The 1093-nt window shown below is 68.9% G+C and overlaps 1 protein-coding gene across 1 annotated transcript; it reads right to left on the minus strand.

Moving 5' to 3' along the window:
- Positions 1 to 218: 218 nt before the first annotated feature.
- ETH_00041690 (uncharacterized protein) lies at positions 219 to 1014 on the minus strand (the record flags this gene model as incomplete). The annotated part of the gene is made up of 2 exons (XM_013379585.1): positions 219 to 307; positions 402 to 1014. The coding sequence occupies 2 exons, from the start codon at positions 1012 to 1014 to the stop codon at positions 219 to 221; spliced, it is 702 nt and encodes a 233-aa protein (XP_013235039.1).
- Positions 1015 to 1093: the final 79 nt, after the last annotated feature.

The raw sequence follows: 1093 nt of genomic DNA on the forward strand, positions 1-1093 counted from the left end.
TGGGGGGGGCCCCCGGGGCCCCGAGGGCCCTGAAAGCCCTGAGGCCCCTGGGGGCCCCAACAGCTCTGGGGACTCTGGGGGCCTCGGGAGCCCCGGGGGCCCCCCGGGGGCCCTGGGGGCTGCGGGGGGTTTGGAGGGTCTGGGGGCCCCCCGAGGTGCCCCATGAGAGGCAGCAAAAGGGGTCATGGAAGAAACACCAACCCCACCCATTCCCAGAACTAAAACGGGGCTTTCTTCACCAGCACACTCACCACTGGAGGGGGGCCCCCCTCCATTCGCACCAGTAGAGGGGGGGCCCCCTTCATTTCTCTCAGGAGTTGACGCAGAAGCAGCAGTAGCAGCAGCAGCAGCAGCTGCTGCAGAAGCAGCAGCGCCTCTCTCTTGAGGCAGGCCGGCACTACTTCCAGCCGCGGCATCCTCTTCAAGCCTTCCAAGGGGGGCCCCCTTTGGGGCCCCCTGGGGGCCCCAAAGGGGGGCCTCCTCGGGGGCCCCCTGGGGGGCCTCCTGGGGGTCACTTGTGGGCGTCTCGACGGGGCCCCTGGGGGGCCCCCTGTGCCTCTTTTGGGGTTTTCTTTTGTTTGCGGGTTTAGGAGAAGTGCTGCCCTCTAAAGATAAGCAGCACGGAGGGCCCCCCGAGGGTACTAAAGGGGGGCCCCCAAGAGGGTCCGGGGGGCCCCTAGAGGCTGTAGAGGGCCCCGAAGGCTGCAGATTCTCTTCATCCTCGGGGCACCCAAAGAGTTCCACGGGGGGCCCCCGCTTCTGGGGAGGGGCCCCAAGAAGCCCAGGGGGCCCCTCGTCTGCTGCAGTCTCCTCCGAGGCCAAAGAGGACTCATCGACAGAATAAACTGCAGCAGACAGCGGGGGCCCCTCCTGAGGGCCCCCCCTTGGCTTGGAGGGGCCCCCCCGGGGGGCCCCCCGGGCCCTCGCCGGGGGCCCCCGTTTAGGTGCAGCCCTGACACTTTGGGGGCCCTCTTCCTCCCCAGAGCTCTCAGAGCTCTTTGTGAGGTCTACCATCTCAAGGGGCGCCTTTTGCTGCAGAGGCAGGACCCTTTTAGGGGCCCCCGGGGCCCCGGATGCCCCGGGGGCCCCGAGG

The sequence above is a fragment of the Eimeria tenella genome, genomic scaffold (genome assembly GCF_000499545.2).
Source record: "Eimeria tenella Houghton genomic scaffold, Eth_scaff3596, whole genome shotgun sequence".
NCBI lineage: Eukaryota > Apicomplexa > Conoidasida > Eucoccidiorida > Eimeriidae > Eimeria > Eimeria tenella.